The sequence below is a fragment of the Lissotriton vulgaris genome, chromosome 2_1 (assembly GCF_964263255.1).
Source record: "Lissotriton vulgaris chromosome 2_1, aLisVul1.2, whole genome shotgun sequence".
Lineage (NCBI taxonomy): Eukaryota > Metazoa > Chordata > Amphibia > Caudata > Salamandridae > Lissotriton > Lissotriton vulgaris.
Genome location: NC_141687.1, coordinates 1,439,898,558 through 1,439,924,148, shown reverse-complemented (window position 1 = coordinate 1,439,924,148; position 25,591 = coordinate 1,439,898,558). Strand labels below are relative to the sequence as shown.

General features: G+C 39.3%; 1 protein-coding gene across 6 annotated transcripts in view; it reads left to right on the top strand.

The window, feature by feature from the left end:
* Positions 1-25,591, top strand: part of LOC147732719 (mitogen-activated protein kinase kinase kinase 5-like) — a 1,007,398-nt gene that overhangs the window by 283,332 nt on the left and 698,475 nt on the right. For all 6 annotated transcript variants that reach the window (XM_086957271.1, XM_086957270.1, XM_086957268.1 and 3 more), the window contains one exon: positions 19,802-19,897. In XM_086957271.1, coding sequence (XP_086813397.1) covers positions 19,802-19,897 — 96 coding nt within the window. The remainder of the gene's footprint in view (positions 1-19,801; positions 19,898-25,591) is intronic.

The following is a 25,591-nucleotide window of genomic DNA, read 5'->3' as shown; positions in this document are numbered from 1 at the left end:
ATGCATAAAGGTTTTCACCAATGGTATCAATTGGTGACATTTTAATCCTCTTTGGCCCAACCACTTAATTTCCACATCCTGTAAATTGAGGTTGTGTAAATTTCTGTTCTCAGCATACCTTTGAGCCCAGTGGATGTAACTATGTCCAACAATCCAGACCTTAAACATGGTGGGAGAAGGTTGTTCTGCAGTCAGATGAAGTGTGGTAATGAAAGGGCAGTTGAAACAGTAGGAGTTTGTAAAGAAAAAAAACTGTGGATTTCCAATGCTAATGAATCATTAGCAGTGATTGGTGCATTTCCATTTCTGAAAACAGAAAGTTAGGGTGCATGGATGTGTTCTTTGAAAGATGTAATTTGAATGGCCAAGGAAGAAACATTTAATGAAAGATTGCACTGGATACGCAGGTGCACTGAGAGTTCAGAGTTCAATTGAAACATTGTTGTGTGAATTTGCAAACATGAGAGGTCTTCCAGGAGGTGGTTGCTATGGAAAAAAGGCAGAGAGGGCAGAGGGGGGAAGGGTTTTGATTTGAAAAAAGTGAGGGAAGAGTTATGATTGGCTAATATGAGAGATATGTGAAATGAATATCTGTTTTTCTGTGCTTTCAATAGCTGCAGCCTCTGGAGTGCATCGTTTTTCTTCTGCTGAAGACAATTTGGTGTATTTCTGAGACTGTTTTCAAAACTTAAAAAGTATTTGCTAAGGTGAGAAAAGATTTATTTATTTTAGAGAGAGAATAGTATGAATTAAGGAGAAAATGATGAAGAAAGCTGTGTTTTTAAACTGTGGCTTTGTCTGTAGTGATATAGAAATAGATTTTGTTACTTTGAGAAATTGTAATTGCATATTCGGTGTAGCATTCTGGCATGCAGTAACACAAGTTATTGTGGTACAGGGAGCCCATTCCATGGTCTGTTATGTAAGCTGAAACAGATATGTAGTTTTTAAAAACGAATTTAGAAATCAATTACATTTCTGGATATGTACTGCTAGAGCTTCATAGGTTGTTTTGGGTCATATTTATAAGGCATTTGAGTGTCTATTATGCTATTTTACGTTCTTCATGGTGCACATTTCTTGTAAATACGCTGCCACTTGTGCTTTGCAAATTTAGATTTTGATTATGGGAGTTACATAGCCTTGTTAATAATGTCCAAACAATGGTGGTAGGGCATTCAAGAAAACGCTTTCCTGTGTCTCTAGGACATTTTCAGTCCTTTCCTCTTGAAAACAGGTATACAATTGATTTATATGCTGTGTTTAAAAACGAATTTTGAAATCAATTACATTTCTGGATATGTACTGTTAGAGCTTCATAGGTTGTTTGGGGTCATATTTAGAATGCATTTTAGTGTCTTTGATGTTATGTTTACCTTTTTAAATGGAAAGTGTTCTTCATGGGGCAAGTGTCTTGTAAATACGCTCCCACTTGCGCTTGGCAAATTTAGATTTTGATTATGGGAGTTACCTAGCCATGTTAATAGTGTCCCAAAAATGGTGCTAGGGCATTCCAGAAAACACTTTCATGTGTCTGAAGGACATTTTCAGTCATTTCTTCATGAATGCAGGTATACAATTAATTTATATGCTGTGTTTAAAAACGAATTTTGAAATCAATTACATTTCTGGATATGTACTGTTAGAGCTTCATAGGTTGTTTTGGGCCATATTTATAAGGCATTTGAGTGTCTTTGATGTTATGTTTTCCTTTTAAAATGGATAGGGTTCCTCATGGGGCCCTGAGCAGTTCATAGCCATGTTATTTAATGGGAAGTGGATAACATGGCTAAGAGCATTTGCTGGAAAATGCATGAATATCGCTGACTGTTCAGCGATATTCATGCATTGCGGCCGTTTTTTTTTGCATTTGCGAGCAGTTCTTAGCCATGTTATCCAATGGAAGGTGGATAACATGGCTAAGAGCATTTGCTGGAAAATGCTTGAATATCGCTGACTGTTCAGCGATATTCATGCATTGCGGCCGTTTTTTTTTGCATTTGCAAGCAGTTCTTAGCCATGTTATCCAATGGAAGGTGGATAACATGGCTAAGAGCATTTGCTGGAAAATGCATGAATATCGCTGACTTTTCAGCGATATTCTTGCATTGTGGTTTACCTTTTTAAATGGAAAGTGTTCTTCATGGGGCAAGTGTCTTGTAAATACGCTCCCAATTGCGCTGGGCAAATTTAGATTTTGATTATGGGAGTTACCTAGCCATGTTAATAGTGTCCCAAAAATGGTGCTAGGGCATTCCAGAAAACACTTTCATGTGTCTCAAGGACATTTTCAGTCATTTCTTCATGAATGCAGGTATACAATTGATTTATATGCTGTGTTTAAAAACGAATTTTGAAATCAATTACATTTCTGGATATGTACTGTTAGAGCTTCATAGGTTGTTTTGAGCCATATTTATAAGGCATTTGAGTGTCTTTGATGTTATGTTTTCCTTTTAAAATGGATAGGGTTCCTCATGGGGCCCTGAGCAGTTCATAGCCATGTTATTTAATGGGAAGTGGATAACATGGCTAAGAGCATTTGCTGGAAAATGCATGAATATCGCTGACTGTTCAGCGATATTCATGCATTGTGGCCGTTTTTTTTTGCATTTGCGAGCAGTTCTTAGCCATGTTATCCAATGGAAGGTGGATAACATGGCTAAGAGCATTTGCTGGAAAATGCATGAATATCGCTGACTGTTAATAATTAGTAGGGCATTAAGTTTTAGATGACTGTTATTCATTTACTGTTTGGTAATAGTGGTTAATAACATTTTTTAATACATTTTTCCACAGATTCAACTGCAGATTCTTTCATAGTTTGGAAAATGCCTACCAAAAATAGAACTAGAAAGGCGAGAAAACGTCAAAGACAGCAGGATGATGTTTTATTGCAGCAGTCCTCTTCCCCAAATACTTGTCAAAACACCAAGAAAGGTCCGGGTAAGAGCACGAAATCATTCTTAAGAAATATTTGTCATAAAAAAGTATTTCTCCAAAAAATGTTTCAGTCCTCAAAAAGAAAAGCAATTTAAATGGAAAGGAGAGACCCATCAAAAATGTTACTGGTAGAGGAAGAGATAACTCTGTGCATGATAGTAGAAGGAAACAACAGTTTAGGGACATTCGACATCGAATGTTCCGTAATAGGATAATAGTTAATTTATTGAAAAATATTTAAAAAAAAGGCCAACAGAAAGCGGCATTTTATAAGAAGAAGAAAAATGTAGAGAAAATTATTGATCATGCTTTTGAAATTAAGCGAAAGTTGTTTATTTTGGTAATCAATAGAATTAGGAAACTAAGCAAGGTAATTTCTGATTTCAAAACTAAAAGTAGATGGAAGAGAGTAGTAAATCGTACTAACTTTTGTGAAGTTTTTTCCGGAGAATGGATGCATAGTTCTAGTTGTGAGGCATTTTTTAATGAGGAGAGTTATTTTCAGGATAATGATTTGGTGTTTGCAGTTGACACCAGTGGTCGAGCTTATGAAGTGAAGGATGGTTGTCCAGTTGAAAAAGAACAACTTGTGACAACAGAGACAGAAGAGGCGCTAAGTGATGAGGTTTTAGGAAGACGTCCTAAGGGTCCTGTGTACATTTGGAAGTGTAGTTCTATTTGCAGTGTGCGACAGGTTTCCATCAATTTGCTTTGTGATTTTATACGGACATTTAATAAGAAAAGTTTGAAGCAGAAAATGAAGTTGTTGCAAGATTTAGATCCTTGCAGAGTGAGACAAATGACAGGTTTGCGTGGTCATTCACTGGCTTGTCTTTCCAGGAGAGTATGCCAGAGTGTTTTTCATCATTTCAGGATGCTAGCAGTGCATCATAATAAAGTGAGAAAATTAGTGAGAATGTTGTATTATGCTAAGAGTCCAGCAATTATGCTTAAACAATTATGTGCTGCTCTTTTGCATGGTTCTGAAATAGATGTGAAGAATATTTGTGAAGAAATTGACTTTTGTTACTTTGGTAGTAGAGATGAGAATGTTCAAATTGACCCAGAAGTAGAGGGTTATGTTGAAGATAATATACAGGTTTCTAGTTCAGATAATTTTCAGAAGGAAATTGCCACGTTTCAGATGAAATCAAGTGAGAGGCCTAATTTCACTTGTGTATGTTGTCGACGCACTTATTATAAGAATCAGACTAAGTTAGTGGATTTATATGCAAAAACTGAAAGGGAAAATAATAGTGAATGGAAGGATTTTGCCACATACTTGATGGTAGAAAATTGTTTTGATTTGGGAGTGGATCAACGTGTGTGTACTTATTGTTGTAATAAATTAAATCAAAACCAGATGCCTGCTAGGGCAGTTCATAATAATCTGGAATTGGTTGAGATACCTTCAGAATTGAAGGATTTAAATACTTATGAATCTATTTTGATTCAAAGTATCCATCCCTTTCAGGCTATTGTAAGAATGGAGCCCAAGACAGGGAAGTTGCCTCCAGCAGATTTACAGAGAGGATTAAAGGGAAGAGTTGTTTATTTGCCTCTAGATTTGAACAAAAACATTAACACAATTGGAGTTGAGAAAGTGGAAGAGAAACCTCTGGTTATCTTGGTTAATGGGGTTCCGACAAAGAATAAGAAAATATGGCAAGATTTAGTGGATGTTAGGAAAGTGAAAAATGCAACTTTGTATTTGAAGAAAAATAATAAGTACTATAAGAATGTATATGTTGCAGAAGAGGAAGTAAGTGATGAAGAGGATAGCGTTTTGTGTGCTGGCCAAATTGAGAAAGTAGAGGTGTCTAATAGTGAAGAAATATATGAACATTATAGTGTTCATCCTTTGCATTCCAAGGAAGTCATGGGGAATGCTATTGAGTTGTTTCAAATGAAACAAGCCAAAGGGAGTCCCATTAGTGTTTGGGAGGAAAGTTTGGAAGCTCGGTGTTTCCCACAGCTATTTCCCACAGGTCAAGGAGGAAGATATGATGAGCGACCTCGTCAAATTCCTGCGTCTGAATACCGGACTTTACGATTGTATGCAGAAGATGCTAGGTTTCGTCAATGCATTCCCTATTTGTTTCATCTCCTGTTTGAAAGCGATCTGTCTGGACTGTCATATGCAGTGAACCACATCTTAAAAAGTGGTATACAGATGCGAAACATCTCGGCAAGTGACTTTATGCATAAAGTCAATGTCCAAGACAGTATTTTGGATTCTCACTTAATTAATCTCATGGCGTGTCAGCGTGGTACTAATGAGTACTGGTACCGTCGTCATGGTGATTTAAAATGTATGTTGAGGAACTTAGGAACTCCGACATGGTTCCTCACTCTGAGCTGTGCCGAGTGGCTGGGAAGACTTACTTGAATTTCTACGAGAGGCAAATGGAAATATTGAAAACATTGAATTCAAGACACCTGGAGAACTGTGTTCTTTGGATCCAGTGAATGTATGCAGGTACTTCAATCATAGATTTGAAGCTATGATGTCTTTCATCACAAATAAAAAGAATCCACCTCTTGGAGAGGTGTTGGATTTCTTCTGGAGAAAGGAGTACCAAGCAAGAGGTGCCCCTCATATACATATGTTGTTGTGGATCAAGGATGCACCTAAATTTGGAACAGATCCGGATGACTTAGTGATGAATTTCATAGAACAGTATTCTACGTGTGCTGTTCCAAACGCAACGGAGAAGAAAAGCCTAAGAGAACAAGTTCTACGTTTCCAAAGCCATCGTTGTGGAAAGTACTGTCGTCGTAAATTCAGAAACAAGGACAAGTTCTACACCAAATGTCGTTTCAACTTTCCACGACCGGTGATTTCTAAAGGAAGAGTGAACAGTTTGATGTCCTCGCTGCGACATAATGTGACGAGGAAATCACCCAAGAATACATACAATTTGAAAAGGAACGAAGAGTCCAAGTACATCAATGACTACAACCCAGTGATTTTGTCCATGTGGAATGCTAACATGGATATACAGTTTGTGGCTGACAACTGTATGGCTGTGGCTCGGTATGTGACATCTTACATCACCAAAAAAGAAAAGACAGAACTGAAGGATATGTGGGAGGACATTTCCCATGAAAAGAGCCTCAGCAAGAAGTTGTACAGTTTCAGTCTGAAGATGTTGTCGCATCGAGAAATCGGAGCTTACGAATGTTCTGACCGCTTGTCTTCAGCAAGTCTCTATGCCAAATCCAGGAGTATCGTTTGGGCAAGTCTTGGTCTTGCTGCAACACGAAATCGAGTTCTAAAACCTGTCCGGGAAATTGAGTATTTGGCGGAAAAGGAGCCAAACAGTACCGACATTTTGAAGACCAACATGTTGGATACATATTATCCAAATCGAAGCAGTCACCTTGAGAATGTTTGTCTATATGAGGTTCTACAAAATTATATATTCAAGAGGAACATCAAAGAAGATATTGAGAAAGGAGTGTATGCTGTAATTGGAAGTGAGGGATGTCTGGTCAAGCAAAGAAAATGCCAATTAGTAAACCATCGAAAATTGAGTGGCGAATCTCCAGAAAAAAAGGAGTTTTTCTATTTAGCACTTTTGCAACTTTTCAAGCCTTGGCGTGCAGAAGAGGAACTGCTTGGAGATTTCCTCTGTTACGAAGACTCTTTCAATGCAGCCAAGGAGTCCATAGAATGTCCTGCTTTTCCTAAATATCAAGAAATGCTTACTTTGGAAATTGAGCAGGAAGCAACGATTGCAGCCGAGATTGCCAGAGACAGTTCTCAGGACAGTCAGAGTTCTGTTTCATTGAGTCAAGATCCACTTGGAGGACCTATTATCGAAAATGAAGCTGCCACTGCTATGAATGAAGTAGAAAGAGCCATGGCACATGCTCAGGAGGATTCAGTTAACTTAGAAGACTTGGAAAAACAACTCAACGTTGAGCAGAGGAAAATATATGATGAAGTTACCAAGGAAATTGAGCACGGATTAAGTCATGAGAAGAACGAGTGCTCATGTACATTGTTGAAGCCTGTCCGACTGTACGTGAGTGGAGAAGCGGGAACTGGCAAAAGTTTCCTCATTAAAGCAATTTCTTGTTATTTGCAGGAAAGGACTGAGTCATCGTTGTCTTGTGTTGTCACCGCTCCTACTGGACTGGCAGCACATAACATTAAAGGTATTACTTTGCATCGTCTACTGATGCTGCCGGTGGAGCATGACAACAAATTACAATACAACAAGTTATCTGGGGATGCTTGCTGTGAAGTTTCAAGAGTCTTGAGGAAAATGAAACTACTTATCATTGACGAAGTAAGCATGGTTTCCAATGTCATGCTTGCCTTTGTGCATTTGAGAATGCAAGAAGTACTTAAAACTGAATATGATGTGTTATTTGGTGGCAAACACATCATTGTTTTCGGAGATCTTCTGCAGCTGACACCAGTAAAAGGTCAACCTGTGTTCAAAATACTCACGCATGAAGATACCAGGAAGTGCCTAGGGAGCATTGGCAACGTCAATATATGGTTAAACTTCAATTATGCTGAACTGCATGAAAATATGCGTCAGGCAAAGGATGAAGATTACAAGAATATTCTACAAGATATTAGAATTGGAAAAGTGACCGAGCATGGGAAAGAAGCTTTAAATGCACGATTACTGACAAATTTATATCCCAAACAAGAGATTGTGCCTGAGAATATTTTTCAGAAAATTACTGAGAAGAAATCCGGGATATGTTTGATGCCAACTCTTGCAGAATGTGCCATTTTCAACAACAAAATGTTGAATTTAGAAAAGCAAGAGATTGTGAAACTTGAAGCTATCGACAAATTAGAGCATATGGGATCAACAATTATTTTATCAGACAATTTGAAATCAAAATTGGATTCATTAGAGAAGACTATATCCAAAACAGCGGGTTTTGAAAAGACTTTGAATGTGTGTTTAAATTGCCGAATCATTTTGAGAAGGAATTTACATGTAGAAAGAGGTCTGGTAAATGGATCAATGGGTAATGTTGTTGATTTTGAGAAATACAGAAATAGAGATGGAATAGAATTTTTAAGAATTAAATTTGATGGCATTGAGGAAGTACAGCAAATTGGTCGTTGTTCTGCTAGGTTTTTGCTTGTTAAAGACTTATATGTTCGCCGTAAACAGTTTCCTGTTTGCTTGGCATATGCGGTGACAATCCATAAATCGCAAGGTTTAAGTGTAGACTGTGCATTGGTGAATATTGGCAGTTCTGTGTTCAAGGAGGGTATGGCATATGTGGCATTGTCACGAGTTAGAACTTTATCGGGATTGTACTTGATTGACTGTGATGTCACAAACATTTGTGCGGATCTAGATTGTGTTAAGGAATACAATAGGTTAAGAAGAGAGTATGCGCCACATTTGCCTCAATATCCTTTGTTTGAGAAACGTGTGGTAGGCCGGAAACGTAGAAATATCAGTAATAGTAGGGAGGTTGTTGCAAAAAGACTAAAAGTCAATGAACCGAAAATTGTTACCAGAAAGAAAGTGGATTCTGTTGAAGATGTTGTCGGTTTTCAATTTGAAAACAGTTCTGGTGTCAACTGCTATGCAAATGTAGTGGTTAATGTTCTCTTTTCACTACAGAGTTTAAGAGAACAGATTCTGTTGAATTCAGAACAAATTTTATGCTGTTTGTTGAATTCTGTTTTCGAGAAATGTAGCAGTGATCGAACAAAAGTAGAAAGTGTGTCTGAAGTTCGTTGTCTGTTAGATGAATGTTCAGGTCAAACAGACTTCTCTGAAAATAATCAGCAAGATTGTCAGGAGTTTTTAATGTATATGCTTGATGTATTGCAAGATGAGGGTGTAGATGTAGATCACCTGTTTGGGCTTTCTTATCAATGGCAGCATGACTGCGAGAACTGTATGGTATCAAGTACTACTAGTGTAGACTCAGAAAGATTTATATATTTAACTTTGCCAGACAGTAAATCAGTGTCCTTTAATAAGCTAGTAAATGCAGCGGATCACAACATGGAGTGTAGCCAATGTAAATGTGATATGATGTCAACATTATTTATACGTAGATATGGCCAGTATGTCATTTTAATGATCCAACGATGTAGGCCTGATGGATCAAAATTGTCAACTTTAATAAAAAATGTTGTGGCTTCTCAGCTGTCAATATCAGGGAGGACTTTTGTAACTGTAGCAATTATCTATCACAATGGTCCATCAACAACATCAGGACATTATACAGCTTACTTAAAGTCTGGAAACGGCTGGTCATTCTGTAATGATTCTGCTGTAACTTTAAAAAAAAAATTGCCGTTTGACCTTAAAAATTCTTACCTGGTGTTTTTAAAACCAAAATTTTAAGTAGAGGGAATGTAAGTCTGCAATGCTGTCTAGATTAAAAATCCAACTATATAAACTTGCTGCAAGTAAGTCTGCTTCATAGTAAGCAGTATCAGTGTCATAGGAAAAGGAGAACATGAGTGACAAAGAAGAGTAAGTTATTAGTAGTCCAGGATTGTGAAAATAATCTCAAATGTTTTCTTTTTGAAAGTTGCAAAAATAGAAAATGTCGGGATTTGATTGGAAGAATAACAAGACTTGCGAATCGCGGCAACATGATTTGGCCTAGTGGAAACATGTGATAGAATGAGAGAAGTCTTTTTTTCTATGTAACATATTTTTCGTATCGATGGAGGTTTTCTTTCAGAAAGTGGCGGGCTGAAAATATTTATAGCACAACAGAGTGGACGCTGTACATAGGAGATCCTTCGACTTTATTGAAAGTAAGTTAATTTTAAGGAGTTTTGAAATCAGATTTCTTAGCTTGTATGGGTTTTTTAAACACAGTCATTTTGATTGTGTTTTTTTTTCCCCGCTGTTACATGATGAATACCTTCAAGTCACTGATTTAAGTGAAATTTGATACATTCTGAGAACAGCAAAAATAAACAATTTAACATGTATAATTAATGTTATGCTTTTTGTACTTATGATATACATTTAGAAATGTGAGGTAGATATGGAGAAGCTGAGTCTTCTGTAAGTGTCAATTTTAATGCTTACAGTGCTGTACTTCTGGGTACTGTTTTTTTTTAAAAAAAGAAATAGGCCTCACCTCAAAGAAAGCTCTTGAAAGCACACATCTTATTTGCATCCTATAACAATCATTTAAAATGTTTGACACAATTTTATGATGGTTTTACATCTCTTTTGCGCTGTTATTGCATCACTATTGTGAGACATAAGCAATGCAAAAGAAGCATCATGTTTCAAAATAGGCCTCATTTGTGAGCAGTTCTTAGCCATGTTCTCTTGTAATTACTCCTTTTTTAAAAAAAAAAAAAATTTGGGGTTAGCTCCCGGTTCGCGTACCGGAGAGCTAACCGGAAAGCGAACTAAAAAAAAACAGCTTGCCAGAGTGTTACACTTTCTAGCAATTTTTGTAAAAAGGGGAGGTAGTTCTGAAAAGAACTTTTTATTTTTTTTTTTTTTTTTTTACTTTTTTGAACATTATTTCATTTTTTTGGATTTTTTGAACACTTTTTTGTTTTTTTTGTTGTTTTTTTAAAGGGAATGAACAGAAAGAGGTATTGAAAATGGCTCAACAGGAGCAAAAAAAAAAATTAAAAATTCTTGCGTTTGGAACATTGGTGTTTCTCGAAAGCCAGATTAATCAATTTCACGCTCATGTTAGCGCATGAAATTAGTGTTCCACAATACAAGCATGTCAGCTTTAGATGCACAAAATTTTTCTGTATGTTGGGCACTGTTTCATTCGCCTCGGCCACTGACAGAGACAGATCAGAAGATGTTGAAGGCACCGAAGTTGGGGGGTTTTGTTGCAGGTCACGCATCTCTCCACGACTGTAGTTCATTGGATGCCACCTCTGCATATGTCGGTGCATTGTGTGATTTCCAAAGCTGTACTTTTTGTTTGTTCCTCGGGATAATTTTTTTTTGCAGATAAGGCACTTAGCATATCGTGCATTGACTTTTTTTTCGTCAGAAGGAATGCTAAAAAATTGCCATATAAAGCTTTCTTTCCGATGAGATACCCGGGGTAACTCTTCGACAAATTGTGGTCCCTCTTCTTCCTCTCCGTCTTCTTCTTCCTCTTCCTCCTCTATGTTTCCAATAAATTGTGGAGGGGGTCCTCTCTTCCTATTAGGAGATGGGGGTGGTGGTGGTGGGGGTGCAGAAGCTGAAGCTACTATTGAAGCCATCACAGAAAAAAATCAGGTCTTCCTTTCACAAAGTTGAAAGTCAGAGTGAGAAAAAAGGTGGGGGCTTTCATCATTTGGGAAAAGAAATAGTTCTAAACCAATGAAAAGTGTTATTTTTAGGTCACATGACCTAGTTTTACATCATTAGGAAACCGAAAGTGAAATGAACCAATGAAAACTTTAATAAACAAGTCACATGACCTGTTCCGCTCACGTTACGCGGAGCGCGCCGCGCCTCGGATAGCTTCCGGTTCGCGGTCCGGAGCACTTCCGGGAGCGCTAACGCGGCGCGTCATAAGACGCATTACGCGACAACGTGATACGCCGCGCTTCCGCGACGCGTCACAGTTGCGCTAACGAAACGTTTACCGGTTCGCGTACTAGATCGCGGCATCAAGATGAGCTAACGGAAAGCTTCCCGGTTCGCTTACCGGAAGCGGAGAAAAAAAATATAAAAAAAAAAATTATCAATAGACATCTAAAATATATTTTTGGATTTAAAGAAGAATACATTTTACAGCTACAAATGTTAGCTTTTAAAAAACCAATGAAATTCACAGAAAAAACCATAGGTTATAGACCATATATAGTTAGGAATTTGCATTTACAAAACCTTGAAAATTCACTGAAAAAACCATAGGTTATAAACCATATATAGTTAGGGATTAGCATTTACAAAACCTTATTTTACTCGCATAAAACCATTGAAATTCCATATATAGTTAGATGCGCTAACTATATATCGCGCACCCGCAATCCACTGCTGATGATGTCACATATTACATCATTCATGACATGGTCAGTGACATCACTGATGACATCACTGATAACAACTCAAATGACATCACTGATGACATCTCAAATGACATCACTGATGACATCACTGATGACAACTCAAATGACATCACTGACAACATCACAGATGACATCATTCATGTGTTAATACGATGAACCTCTACAGACTCTGATATATCCTTAGATACACTCAGTGAAAACAGACACTCACAGATTGTCACTCATCCATGGAGTTACTCATACACCTAGACAGTCATGCAAAGAATCAATCACACCTCCAATTCCTCAACTATACAGTTATACACACCTTACTTATTGAAACATATTCTAACACATATTTACTCTCTTATATAATCCCTAATAAAAGTTCACAATGATCCATACAGCCACTCACACATTCACTGGCTCTAATGCACAGTTATTTATATATGTTAACTCTCACATGTACTGTGTTTTACATATGTACTTACTTTGACATGTAGCACTGAGATATCCATTCACTCACCAATACACTCGTGCACACAGTCAACCGCCCATACAGCTGTTTCCACATGCACTTTTGAAACCATACATCTAGTGAATCAACTGCTCACACATCTATGCACAGAGTCACACACCTCCCAGCCACTCACACATATACTCAGTCTCCCATACAAATACTTGAGCAACCAATCAATAACCCATATAGTTATTCATATAGCTACTGATCAACACATGCAGCAGTTTACAGAACAACAGATATAATGATGCACAAATTAATACTGTTTAATCACTAACCCATGCACTCAGTGAGACACATTTAATCACTCCCTCATACAATCAGTCATGCACCTACTAAATCCTTCATCCAGACATTCATACATCCACTCATTCTTCAATATGTAAGACATATTTTAACTTTACAGAAACATACAGTCACTGGATGTTGTGATCAGTGAGGTCATCAGTGATGTCACTGACCATGTCATGAATGATGTAATATGTGACATCATCAGCAGTGGATTGCGGGTGCGCGATATATAGTTAGCGCATCTAACTATATATGGAATTTCAATGGTTTTATGCGAGTAAAATAAGGTTTTGTAAATGCTAATCCCTAACTATATATGGTTTATAACCTATGGTTTTTTCAGTGAATTTTCAAGGTTTTGTAAATGCAAATTCCTAACTATATATGGTCTATAACCTATGGTTTTTTCTGTGAATATATATATATATATAAAACTTATCCTACATATTGGACCTGGTTAAGGTGTCCACCATCCTGTTAACATGCGGCAGGTAGCGTTAGACTACTTACAAATAGCGAGGAGGTCTTCCATATATAGATTTCAGTCTTTCTTTATTTTGGTTTTAATTCCTACTTTTTAAGAATGCCTGGTTTCAGAAGCCTAGAGGAGAGCAACAAAAGCGCTGTATCGTCTATCTGGCTATATGTATTGCACTTTACCAGAGTTTTGTTCGTAGGTATATCTTACCTCTAGACTCTATGTATTACTCTGCAGTGGATTGGCAGTCTTAACAGCGAACGCTATCAGTATTACCACGTCGCGGTAGACGCTGGGCTCCTATTGGAGGAGAAAGACACCATGGTTTAAAAATAGCTTGCTGGAAAAGTACGTGCAAATCTCCAAGGACTCGTTTTAGTAGAGTCTCTCAGGGGTACGAATTTTGCCTGAAAGACGGGTTATTTTTCCGGGGGGCATCATATGTGACCGGGCGTTATCCCACCAGAAAACTCAAACTATCTTGCCACATTACAACCTTCGAGCATTGACTTTTTGGCGCTTTAGCTAATGTTACTCCTATCGTGCTAGCCCGAGGGTCCCCTTTGGAGTATTTGCCCACCGGTCTTACCTTTCAGATTTTAGCCTGGTACTCCATAAGTGGAGTTCTGAGTCATCATGGCACCGACTGCGGAGTTGTGATCCGCTCTCTATTTATATTAGATGTACTCGCGGGACGCGCATTTCAACAACTTCCGGATTGACACCATAGGGGGGTCAAGGACATTAACAACGGGCTAAGGTTTTTCATCTCGGCATAATCCTATCCAAAATGGCGCTCATATAGGAACATACAGTTTCCGAAGAATAGTGTTTCAACAGTCAGAATAACCAGAAAAAGACTAAAATCTGGATATATGTATACAGAGATACATTTACTTCAGGGAAAGGAAGAACAAAAAGATAAGGAATATAAGATAATATATATAGAATTTCCTCACCTGTTCTATATCCCGACTAGGAGATATTAGTTATATGGTGATCTACACACTGTTGGAAATATGGTAGCATGTATGTTGATATTTTCATATATCTCAATCCTAGTGACATCTATATCTCTAAAGCTATTGGGGAGAGACCAGATGTGCCCTAATTATGCGACGTACCATACTATGACTGTCAGGCAGATATGTCTGCAAGTACTTCCTGCCCATGGGTGCAGATCATCTACATAGGGAGTGTATCATGTGCATTGAGTAGTCACTATCCAAATGATCTCTTCGTTTAGCCCATGTCGGACAGTGTCCAGAGTATAGATCCAATAATATTCACGCTGTTTTCTTAACTTAGTTGTGTCCTTTCCTGGTATTGTACGTACACGTTCTAAGATGAGTCATCGCATATCTCTTTCTGTATGTTTCTGATACTGGTAATGTTTGACCGTTGGTGCATTCATTTTCCCTGTCCTAATGGCTGATTTGTGTTCTGAGAATCTTACACGAAATTCTCTAGCTGTTTCCCCAACATATCCCATGATGCACGGACACAGAATCATATAGATGATGTTTGAACTTTTACAGTTGGACATTTCTTTAAGATAACCTGATTTTTTCCCATTTGTCCAGATTTGACTGGTGATAGCTTGATCACACGTGTGGCAGTTGACACATCTGTAATTTCCCTTTGGTTGTGGGTGTCCGTCTATGGTAGTTTGGGAATGATGTTTTGTCTCATTCTACTATGGACCAGTTTGTCCCTCAGATTGGGATTTCTTCTAAACGCTACCAAAGGTTTTGGCAACATAGTTGCCTCTTCATTTGTGTTTAGAATCTTCCAGTTTTTCCATATCACACGTCTGATTTTGTCATTTAGGCTTGAATGGTTCAGCACGCATACTAGTTGTTGTGTGGTCTGTTTCGGGGTAGCGTTGATCAGTGTGTCTCTGTTGTAATATTTTGCTCTTTTAAGAGATTGGCAAACTAATCTCTTGGGGTATCCTCGTAGCAACAGCCGGTCTTTTAGCTGATCTGCATGAAACATGAAGTCCTTCATGCTTGTGCAATTCCTCCTAATCCTTAGGAATTCCCCAAAGGGGATCGAATCTTTTTGACAGGGAGGATGGCAACTACTATTTTCAAGTATGGTGTTTTTCGCTGTTGGTTTCCTCTAGAGGATTACCGTAAGCTCACCATCTGTGCATTTGATCCATATATTTAAAAAATCTACTTGCTGTGAAGAGAAATTACAAGTGAATTTCAGATTATTATCTGCCAGATGCAACCATGCCACATATTCCTTTAAATCATGTTCTGAGCCCGTCCAAATGAAGAAAATATCATCGATGAACCTGTGCCACCTGGTGACGCTTTCGAAAAAGGGAGCTATCTCATTAAAAACATGTTTTCTTTCAAATTCACCCATAAAGATATTAGCTATGCTGATTCCTTTGATTTGCTGGTAGAGGTCTAGTTGACATTCAAAAAAGTTGTTTTGTAGAACTATTTCCAAACACTCTAAAAGGAACCTGTCTGGTCTCTCACCCGGTGTTCTAGCCAGGAGCGCTGCCACCGACTTCATGGCTAGGTCCTGGGGAATATTAGTATAGAGCAATTCTATGTCTAACGTTACCAAGAATTGTGTGATTTCATTGAAAGCGATATGCTCCAGAGTGGAGATCATGTGTCCTGTATCTTTTATATGCGACGCATAGTTGGTAGTGAGAGGGCATAAAAAAGTGTCTAGATACTTAGACAATGGATCTGTACATGAATTTATGGAAGCCACAATAGGTCTTACAGGTGGGTCTTCCATATTTTTATGTGTCTTCGGGACTCCGTACAGTGCAGGAGGCACTGGGTTTGGTTTAATAAGGAAATCCATTTCCTTCTGGCAAATGTATCCATCTGAGAACGCTCTGTGGAGCGTTTCTTCTATTTTGGTTTTCAGAGTCAACAGAACTCTACTGTTGATCTTCTTATAGTGTTCCGCTGTTGATAACATTTGCTAATCTTGTTGGTATATTTAGCAGTGTCCATTATCACAATGCCCCCTGCTTTATCACAGGGTTATAAGATTATAAGATTGTTTGAAATTCTATATGTGTGCAGCATCTATTAAAAAATAGAGATTGATTCACGTGAAAAATAGTACAGGTCAGTTTAGAGGTCTTTTATTGCTTTATCCCATCTAAATATGGTCTTACCAGACTCATGGGTCCCCCATTTGAACCACTGCACAAATGCGAATTACAGTTCCTGTCTTGGAAAGTAGCCTTCCTGGTTGCTATCACATCTCTTAGAAGAGTTAGTGAACTCCAGGCATTAACCATACAAGAACCATTTTTGCAAATCCATCATAACAAAGTGGATCTTAGGACTAACCTGAAATTTTTACCTAAAGTGGTGTCTGCCTTCCACCTGAACCAGTCTGTAGAACTACCAGTTTTTTTCCTTCTACCAGACTTAGTGGCAGAACGATCTCTTCACACGCTAGACGTTAAAATAGCAATACTCTACTAAATTGAAAGAACAAAATCCTTTAGGAAAACTAAACAACTCTTTGTGGCTTTCTCTCACCTCATAAAGGCAATCCCTTTCAAAAGTGGGTATTGCAAAGTGGATTGTAAGTGCATTCAAATATGCTATCTTAACGCCAAAAGTACATTAACCAGTGACACTAGAGCTCATTCCACATGCAAATGAGGGGCTTCTGTGGCTTTCATAGGGAATATTCCCCTGATGACATCTGCAAGGCAGCAACTTGGTCTTCACCTCACACTTTCACAAAACACTATTGTGTAGATGTGCAAGAAAAACAACAATCTAGTGTGGGCCAGGCTGTATTAAAAACATTTTTTCAGACCACTGCAACAGATACAGGTTAGCCACAGCTAGGGAGATAACTGCTGTATAGTCTATGCAAGTATATAATCTACAGCTCATATGCCACACATGGAAAATGCTACTTACCAGTATGTATCTGTTCTTGGCATGTAGAGCTGTAGCTTCATATATGCCCACCCGCCTCCCCGGGTACCTCTATCTGTTGCAGTGCTATCTTACTTAGATACATCACACATGGACATCTTTTTCTATTTCTTACTAACTCCATCATCACCTTTTGTGGCGAAAACGATCTGGAGATGGAGTTGATGCCCATGCACACTATTACCGCAAGGAGGAGTCACCTATCTTGTGACTACAAAGACTTCTTTGAAGACAAAAACAAAGTGCAAACTTCCGAGCCCAACACCAGATTGCGATCTATGCAAGTATTTGAATCTACAGCTCTACATGCCGTGAAGAGATGATGCATTCTGGTAAGTAGCATTTTCACGCCCACGCATATCTTTACCAGACATGACTGTTTGGATGCCATTAACAGGGATGCCGCTGTGGGCCACAAACAGTATTTTAGAAAACTGTTTCAATAAGGTGAGTGTATAGGTATTTATTTTTAAAGTTTATTTCTTTGTGAATTTTGTACACTATGTATGCATAAATACCTTTGTATGTTAACCGCCATCATAGGAGTGAAGCTACTATACAGAAGGGAAGGGTGCAAGCTCTGATCTGATTGGTTGAACTTTGGTCATGTACAAAACAATGCGAATAGCTGCTAGTCCTTTGGGGAAATGGAATAATAGACCTAAATAAAATACTTGATACTACTAGATAGAATTACAAAGGAACTCCCACCTCGAAGACTGGGAAGATTCAAGTATGTGAATCTATGAAAGATATCAATACTGGCGAACCACAACGTAAATGTAAGTAACTTGTTTTACAGCAAATGTTTGCATTTGAATCCCCAGGAATTTGGTGGGATTGATTCCTTGAGTTCCGATCAGTGACCTGGGGCTATGTTCACTCAGCAGTCATTTAGTACATATCAGTGGTAGGTTTTTCTTTTATTTAAGTATTAGGCTGAAGCCTTTGTAGGAAAATCAGGGCAAGTGGAACTTAAAGTATAAACGTGTATCAACACACTTTGAATATTTTACTATTTCATTATTTACAATAAAAATGGAGATCCTGCCTTGTTTTGAGCCCCAATGGGAAATGTACTATCAAAGGAGAGGTTAAAGAGTTGTAACAACTTCACACTGAGGAGTTTAAAAAAATTGCTTTACTCATGGCTGCACAGGTAGTTCTAACCGGAAAGACTTTTGTTAATTGAATGAGAATACAGGCACACTGTGGAAATTCCACCTTTCTTGTATGGTCACCCTGGATTTTTCTTCTTATTACTGAACCCTATTTGTGCTGGTTGTAGAACTCTGTGCCCTTTACACCTAGTAACCAGTGGTAAAACATCTGTGCTCCCCATTTTTAAACACGGTTGATTTAGTATACTCCTTTTTGGCATATTTAACTAACCTATAAGTCCCTACTATATGGAACCAGGTGCACCCAGGGCCTGTAAGTTAGATGCCACTAATGGAGACGGCACCTATTGTGCCATCTATTACAGCGGCAATGTAAACCTGGCTTTTGACCAATCAAAACCCTTGTTTTAAATATTAAGAAGTAACCCCTAGGTAGGCTTAATAGCTGTGCATGTGATTTAAATGTAGGAGATATAGAAATGTAATATTAAATATGACCTTACAGCGACTAGCCACCTGTGAATAATTTCACTGTAGTGAGTTACTAAGAGAAACACTGAGATGCAGTATTAAATTTAAGAATACTATCTTCAGCTAGGAATCAGCTAGAAAATCATTTGGAACGTTGGAATGTATAAAAAGGCCAATACAATGGTGAAGTTGGATTTTTAATAAATATTAAGAGAAGGGTACTTCTGGGAAGTTTCCATTTACATGCCTGAAGCCTTCAGAGGCTAATTTGCATTAACCTCCTTATACAATCCTCTGAGGTGTGAAAACTGCTCCCAGACCAGAGGTAAAGACCTAGGGGTGTGTGTGTATGGAGGGGGGTCATTGTTCCTCTGACAGAATGACCAGTTGGGCAATGTCCAGGAACTTGCTTAACTTCAGAGAGGTCTTCCCTGTAAAAAGCAGATGCTGGATGACACCTGGTCTCTCTTGTTCCCAGCACACAGAAGTGGACTCCAGCAGTCAGTTGACTGGTCTCCTGTTGGGTGAATAGGCTACAAAAAGCAACAAGAATCCTCCTTGCTGCAAATGCCCATCAGGGCATTTCCAACTGGGCCTGCCATGCACCCTGCTGGTGGCCTCCGTTGGAGTAAGTCGCGACCCCCAAGTACTGTTCCTAAGGTTCTGGGACCCTTGGCTGTCGGTGAGACTTCTGCCACCACCCCTATGATCTTTGCATTACAACTCTTCTTTTTGGGGCAATTTGGTTGTGGATTTGCTCCAATTGGATGCACCCTGCCATTTAAGGTTTCCCTTTAATTTCTTCCTCCACTCCTTGTCACTCTTCGGTTGATGGTTCTGCTCTTGAAGGAGCAAGCTTGTGATGCTGTTTGTACAAACTCCAATTACAGTGGGGGTACTTAGGGCTGACAGAACAGTAATATTGCTTGGTGTGAGGGGGAAGTAAATGATATCCTTGTGTAAACAGCTTGGTAGCTTACCAATTGTTGAACCACAAAACCGCATCCCCTAGTAAGGCATCTTCTTAATGATGTCTTTCTGTTCTTCTAGCATTGCAAAGTGTGACGAGCGCTGCTGTTTCTTGTACGTCCTGCACACAGCACAGGATTTCCAGCTGTACTTTCCTTCTCAGAAGCACTGCAAATGGTGAGTTTGATATGCTGTTTTCTAATGCAGAAATGGGTATGCATCTCTTCACCAACTTAGTCTCCTCCTTATATCATTCTTTCTCTCTCCAGTCCGCCTCCCCCCCCCTCACTACCGTCCTATTACAATGCTTACCAGCTGAAGGATGCCTCTACTAAGGATTCACACATTGTAATTACAAACATGGTGTGTACACCATAAGCTCTCCTCCCCCCCTGCTCAGAGAGATAATTTGGAATGTAACAAACCCATGTCATTGGCAGTGTCAAAAGATACAAAGCCAAAAATAAATATCCTCAACAGAAGCTATATTTCAGGCAAAGATATGGTGCAAGGAAAAATGGTGTCTTAATACATTTGGCCTGTTATAGGCACATAAGCTATGTTATTGTGACAATATTTCTCCAGGTTTATCCTCGTTTTTTTGAAGGTACGATAAATGAGTAATTAAAGATGGTACCTGCGACTTACATATGTGCTTTGAAGGACTTGTTCAATGTCGGATAATGGAGTATGTAATGGACTGGAGCTGGAACGCCCTGTCCTACAAGAAAAAAGCTAAGGTCCAGCTGACTGGGAGGACCCGCATGTGGACGTCTCTACAGATGGAGACTCCCCAGGAGCCATCTGGTCACCATAACAACTGCTCAGAAATACCACAATGTCATCTGGTTCGAAAAGTGGATCCTTCGCCTCCAAACATTGAGACTGGTCAACCTACTAAGCCCTTGATGACCCCTTTTCTTACTTTCTAGTGCTTCCAATAATTTTTTTAAGATTCTGGACTTTTCCCTTTTCTCTCAGGTTCCATTCCATATGCTTGAGGAGGTTACTCTGATGAAATGCCAGTACACGTGGAGGAATTAAAAGCAAACTGTCTTATTGAAACGATCAAGGACAGAGTATACCCACAGTTCCTTCCACTGTTTGACTGTTAAAGTGCCTTAAATGAGAACTTGAGACCCTGTTAAATGTAGGGTAGTGATATACAGAACTGCAAGCCTGCACCACATGATCCATTGTTAACAAGGGTGTGATTCACCTGACTCACTGCTAGTCCACAATAAAAAAAATAAAAAGGGAAGGTGTGCATGGTTCTGAGGACTCACCAACCTCAGATGAAGGTAGTAATTGTGTTAATGCAGCAGGAAGTTGTCACACTAGGAACAATGATGATCTGCTCCTCACATTGATCCCTGTTGTATCTTGTCATGCTATTATTAGCTCATTTTTTACGTGTATTAAAAAAACGAGCTGTCACCTGTGAGGGTATCCTGGCATTGAGTATGTGTGTGAGCCCAACCCTACGTATGGTAGGTTGGGTATTTGAAATTCCAGATCTTCAGCTTCTTGGGGAATTCAAGAAGAGTGGAGGAGGCTCTTATGTAGAGAGGGAGGTCGTTCCATGTTGTAGGAGTGATGTAAGTGCATGTGGTGAATGTTGGCCAGTAAGAGTCCTGCATAGATCAAACATTCCGGGCTACAACTGCCCGAAAGGTATTCACTGTCTGACTATGGGGGCTGTGTACTTGTGACACAGTCACAAACATGTGCTTTCTTACTGACACGATTGACTAGTGAAAGAAAAACCAAAGTAAAATGCCGAACACTTATACAAGAAAGATTTAATCTCCTTCACAAATTGGGTTCTTGTAGGAAAGGGCCTCTTTTTGAGTGATCACAACCCCACCCCCCAAGTTTTTTGGATTGATGCTTTTTGGACCATGTAGTTCACTTGTTCCTGCTGTCCAGGCTCCAGTGAGGGTGCTCTGAGCATCAAAGTAAGTGCACAGTTTGCTAATACCAGGTCGGCTCATTTATCTTACCTAGACGTCCCTAGTATATGGCACCACTGCAGTGACAAGGTGAAAACTGACAACTTGACTTGGCAAAATAAACCCTATTGCCAGGTCAAATTCCCGCTTTTCAATGTTAGCAGACCACGCCTCGAGATGGTCTTGGAAGCACAACAGGCAGGGTGCTTAATATTAAAAAGAAGGCTTGTTCCTTTTGTGTTTAACATGCCCTGACTGTCCAAATATGAAATTGCCATTTTCACTGTAGTAAGGCCAGTAGTCCCATTGACTAACATGGAGGTACACTAGCCACTGGTTAAACTGCTAACTTCCATTTGGGACCACCAAAGATATTACTCCAAGGTATCAGATTAATTGTTGTATTAAACCTTTCTCAATGCTAAAATCAGGTTGAAAATAACATTCAGAAGAAAGGTGACTTTAGAAAATCACCACTTTGTTGCCCGAACCCCCAGTAGCCTTTCCGGACTATCTGCAGCAGTTGTCAACCGATACAGCTTGCTTCCCCTCCTGCTAGGAGATGTGAAGCGCTCCAGCAGAGAACAAAGCGAAGTGCTGGTGGGAGAAGGCGCAACTTCCGCCAGCAGGATGGCTCCCAGGCGGTAGTCACAGATGGCCCTGCTTCAAGAAGGAAACAGCCTTTACAATGAAACCTGAACCCCACATGGCTTTACCACACATGCAACACTACCACACATGCCATTACCACGCAAGTCTTTACAGTGAATATGCCTTTACCACGCAAGCCATTACAACAAATTCTGTTGTAAAGGCATGTATGATAAAGACATAGTCGTGGGTAAAGTTTTAAAGGTAAGTACACATGAATATTAAGTGTTTTTAAGTATATATATATATATATATATATATATATATATATATATATATATATATATATATATATATATATATATTGCTTTCACTTCGCTCGACACCGCTCTCACAGCATCCACAGTCGAATCCAGACTGTCCGGAAAACGAATAAGGCAGACCCAAAATTTAGGTGCAGTGGTTTTAATTCAGTTTAGTAAATGAAGCCCGCATGACGCGTTTCGCCTCTAGCCAGAGGTTTGATCACATATATATATATATATATATAGTGTGGCTCAGGGGTTAGAGGCGGCAGACCTGGAGCTTGAGTTCGGCCCGGGACCAGGGTTCAATTCCCCGCCTCCGCGGGTCTTGGGCTCAAAAAATGCCACGGACTCGTTAATTCTCGCTCCGGTGCCTTCTCGACTCACGGGTTCACACTCTGCGACTCTGGGCAATAGCTTGCTTAATCTCCACAACGGCCCCTCGCGGTGGGATGCCTGACTTTCACCTTGTGGATACCCTGCCAGGGTTATCTCACAGGGGAATACCAGGACGGGTTCCCTAAGCAAGCGCTGAGATGCCCCAGGGTAAGTCGTGCGCTATATAAGTCTCATTCATTTCATGTATATATATATATATATATATATGTATGTATATATATATATATATGTATGTATATATATATATATGTATATATATATATGTATATATATATATGTGTATATATATATATATATATATATATATATATATATATATATATATATATATGTGTGTGTTAATACAAGAAGTGTAAGGCCTGTAAACAAAAACGTAGTAAAGCTGCCCTTTATGACTAAACCGTGGAGGATTCCTAGGTTTCCTAATTATAAGAGTGACCATGTGGTGTACGTGGGCAGTACCATCCATATGGCCCACCTAAGAATTCTTCGGCATCTCAGAGCTGTCAAAAGCAAGGACCAATCTTACCCAGTTGCCCGTCACATTAATGAGGTTCACAAATTCAGAGTTGAGGACTTAACTTACTTTGTGATAGACCCGGTACCCAAAAGGAGAATAGGAGGTAATCAGGAGGGCAAACAGACAATTGGAGTCGCGTTATATTTTACTGCTTGACTGCAAAAGCCTGAATGGTCTGAACTCTGATGAAGGCTTACATGTTCATTTACTTAAATTGGGAGCACTGAGTTGAGCCCCTTAGACCCTATATCCTCTGTGTAGTGGCAGTTCCATTACAAAGCTCCATTAAAGTACATATTGAGAAATATGAATCTGTGTAACACTTTTTTATGACTTGTTTATGATTTTTTAGAATTTGTAAATTGTATTTAGACATCTGTGTGATCATCAGTGGGATGAAAAGCCTAGGAGTGTTTTAATATGATTAATGATTTTAATAGAAAGAATGAATCTTTTAATGAATCACACAACCTAGTATACTAAGGTATAATTTTATTTAACCATCTTGTTTCATATTGTGTTTTAATAAGTAGAAATCAGCGGTTTTGCACATAGTCAGTGCAGGTATAAGGAGTGAGCACTTTATCATCAATGGCAGCTGTAATTGCAAAATTGTGCATATTCCAAACAATTTGTTATTTGCACTTTAGTGACATCTAGATTTGATGGTCAAATAGCACTAGCACTGTAGTTCTTCTGGCAGCTCGAATCATACCCCAGCGTAATTTTGAAGTGCGTGTCTAAAGTTATGTCTTGCTCACACCTGCCGTCATTCTGTCGGACAGTCACGACGAAAATGACGAGCTTGAGCTGAGCACTGAAACTGCCTACCGCGCTTTGCCTTCAGGACAGAATTAAGAATGGACTCATAGACCACACTTCGTATATTGGGTGATATGTGTAATGTTAAGACACTTGTCAGTAAAACACTCAGGAAGGGCTTGGTTGTCTGGCACAATACAGTTAACTGAAAAGAATAAAATGCCAAGAAAAAAGCAAGCAGAGTGACTGTAAATGCTAAAGTAAATAAAATGAACTACCATGTGTTAAAATGCAATACTACTAATGCAATATATTAAAACACTCTCGCTGGTTTTACTAAATAAACGGAATTTGTAGTAATGAGCTTCAAAGTTTGTGTGAAGTATTTTGTCTATGTCTTTGGTACCATTTGATGGTAACAGAACATTTAAATTTATGTTGGGAGTTTGGCTCTACATGTGATCAAGGCAGGGGGCCCTTCTGAAACACGTCATAGCCCTAAGTCTGCAATAAAAACTTGAAGGAATCAAACCTTGGATTTCTGTGTCGTATCCTGATGCGAGGAGATGACGCGCTGGTTCTGTTTGTGGAGATATATATAGCTATATATGTTCGAGGCACATGAGCTGCAGATTACACACTGTGCATAGATCGCCATCTAGTGTTGGGCCCGGATGTTTGCACTTGTTTTTATCCTGAAAAGTTCTTTGAAAGTCATGAGATAGGTGACTCCTCCTTTGGATCACATTGCGCATGGGCATCGGCTCCATCCTCAGATTGTTTTTTTTCCGCCATCGGGCTTAGATGTGTTTACTGCACTCCAGTTTGGAACAGAGTTTTCCTTCGGCGTGCAATCCCTCACCCGTTTCCGACGGTATTGTCTCAAACGCGTTTTCCATCTCCACACGATCTCGATAATTTCAAAGTCTTCGATTCCGGTCGTCAACGAAAGCCTCAGGGCCTACATAGGTCTTATCTTCTGGCTCATGGAAAGGACGCCATTCAAGAAGTGTCCTCGATGTTGGTCGAAGTTTCCCCTCACCGATCTCCATGAGGTGTGCAACCTTTGCCTCTCACCGGAGTACGAGGCCAGAAACTGTTCAGCTTGTGCCTCCTTCCGCTCCAAGAAGACAATTCGGGACCGATGAGCTCGAAGAACAATGGCTCGCTCGTCCGCTTCGATCCTCAACAACATCTTTGAAGAGGGCGTCGACGTGCCAGAACCGCAGCGGGCCGAAGAAAGTGCCAGCTACTCCGATGCTGACGACTCAGGCGTCGAGGACATCACTCCAGCTCAGCGGGTCGTAAGTAAACACGTCGGCCCTGACCCTTCCTCAACACC